General features: G+C 26.0%; 1 protein-coding gene across 1 annotated transcript; it reads right to left on the bottom strand. All coding sequences in view use genetic code 6, as the record gives it.

Moving 5' to 3' along the window:
* Positions 1–118: 118 nt before the first annotated feature.
* TTHERM_002653528 (kinase domain protein) lies at positions 119–748 on the bottom strand (the record flags this gene model as incomplete). The annotated part of the gene is made up of 2 exons (XM_012795228.1): positions 119–403; positions 471–748. Coding segments are annotated over 2 exons (563 nt in total), but the record flags the coding sequence as incomplete, so codon positions are not given.
* Positions 749–1,004: the final 256 nt, after the last annotated feature.

Below are 1,004 nucleotides of genomic sequence, written 5' to 3'. Positions count from 1 at the left end.
TAAATAAGCAAGTTAGTTAGTAAATGACAAGCTGGTTTAATTAGCTAATAACTAAGTCAAAAGCTTAAAATAATCAATTCTCAATTATTAGTTTATCAATCAATAAATTTAATTTTACTATAAATCAAGAGTTAAAGTTGTGATATTCTTGCACTAGGCTATTCCTGTGCCTAAATCTTTTGCACCTTCATCACCAATATTATTGTCGCTTTATATATAAGAATAAATAACGAATTAAATAAATAAATATGGAGGAGAAAGGATTGTAAAAAAACGATGGCTTTCGTTAGTATTTTAGTTGTTTTGTGATGAGTAAGTAAAGAAATTCGTTATATTTTATTTGGTTAGTAAGTAAATAAGCAAGTTAGTTAGTAAATGACTAGCTGGCTTAATTAGCTAATAACTAAGTCAAAAGCTTAAAATAATCAATTCTCAATTATTAGTTTATCAATCAATAAATTTAATTTTACTATAAATCAAGAGTTAAAGTTGTGATATTCTTGCACTAGGCTATTCCTGTGCCTAAATCTTTTGCACCCTATGCGCCAATATTATTCTCGCTTTATATATAAGAATAAATAACGAATTAAATAAATAAATATTGAGGAGAAAGGATGGTAAAAAAACGATGGTTTTCGTTAGTATTTTAGTTGTGTTGTGATGAGTAAGTAAATAAATTCGTTATATTTTATTTGGTTAGTAAGTAAATAAGCAAGTTAGTTAGTAAATGACAAGCTGGTTTAATTAGCTAATAACTAAGTCAAAAGCTTAAAATAATCAATTCTCAATTATTAGTTTATCAATCAATAAATTTAATTTTACTATAAATAAAGAGTTAAAGTTGTGATATTCTTGCACTAGGCTATTCCTGTGCCTAAATCTTTTGCACCCTATGCACCAATATAATTCCACCTTTATATATAAGAATAAATAACGAATTAAATAAATAAATATGGAGGAGAAAGGATGGTAAAAAACGATGGCTTTCGTTAGTATTTTAGTTG

This window comes from Tetrahymena thermophila (genome assembly GCF_000189635.1).
Source record: "Tetrahymena thermophila SB210 genomic scaffold scf_8254872, whole genome shotgun sequence".
Taxonomy (NCBI): domain Eukaryota; phylum Ciliophora; class Oligohymenophorea; order Hymenostomatida; family Tetrahymenidae; genus Tetrahymena; species Tetrahymena thermophila.
This window is presented reverse-complemented; position numbering and strand designations above follow the sequence as displayed.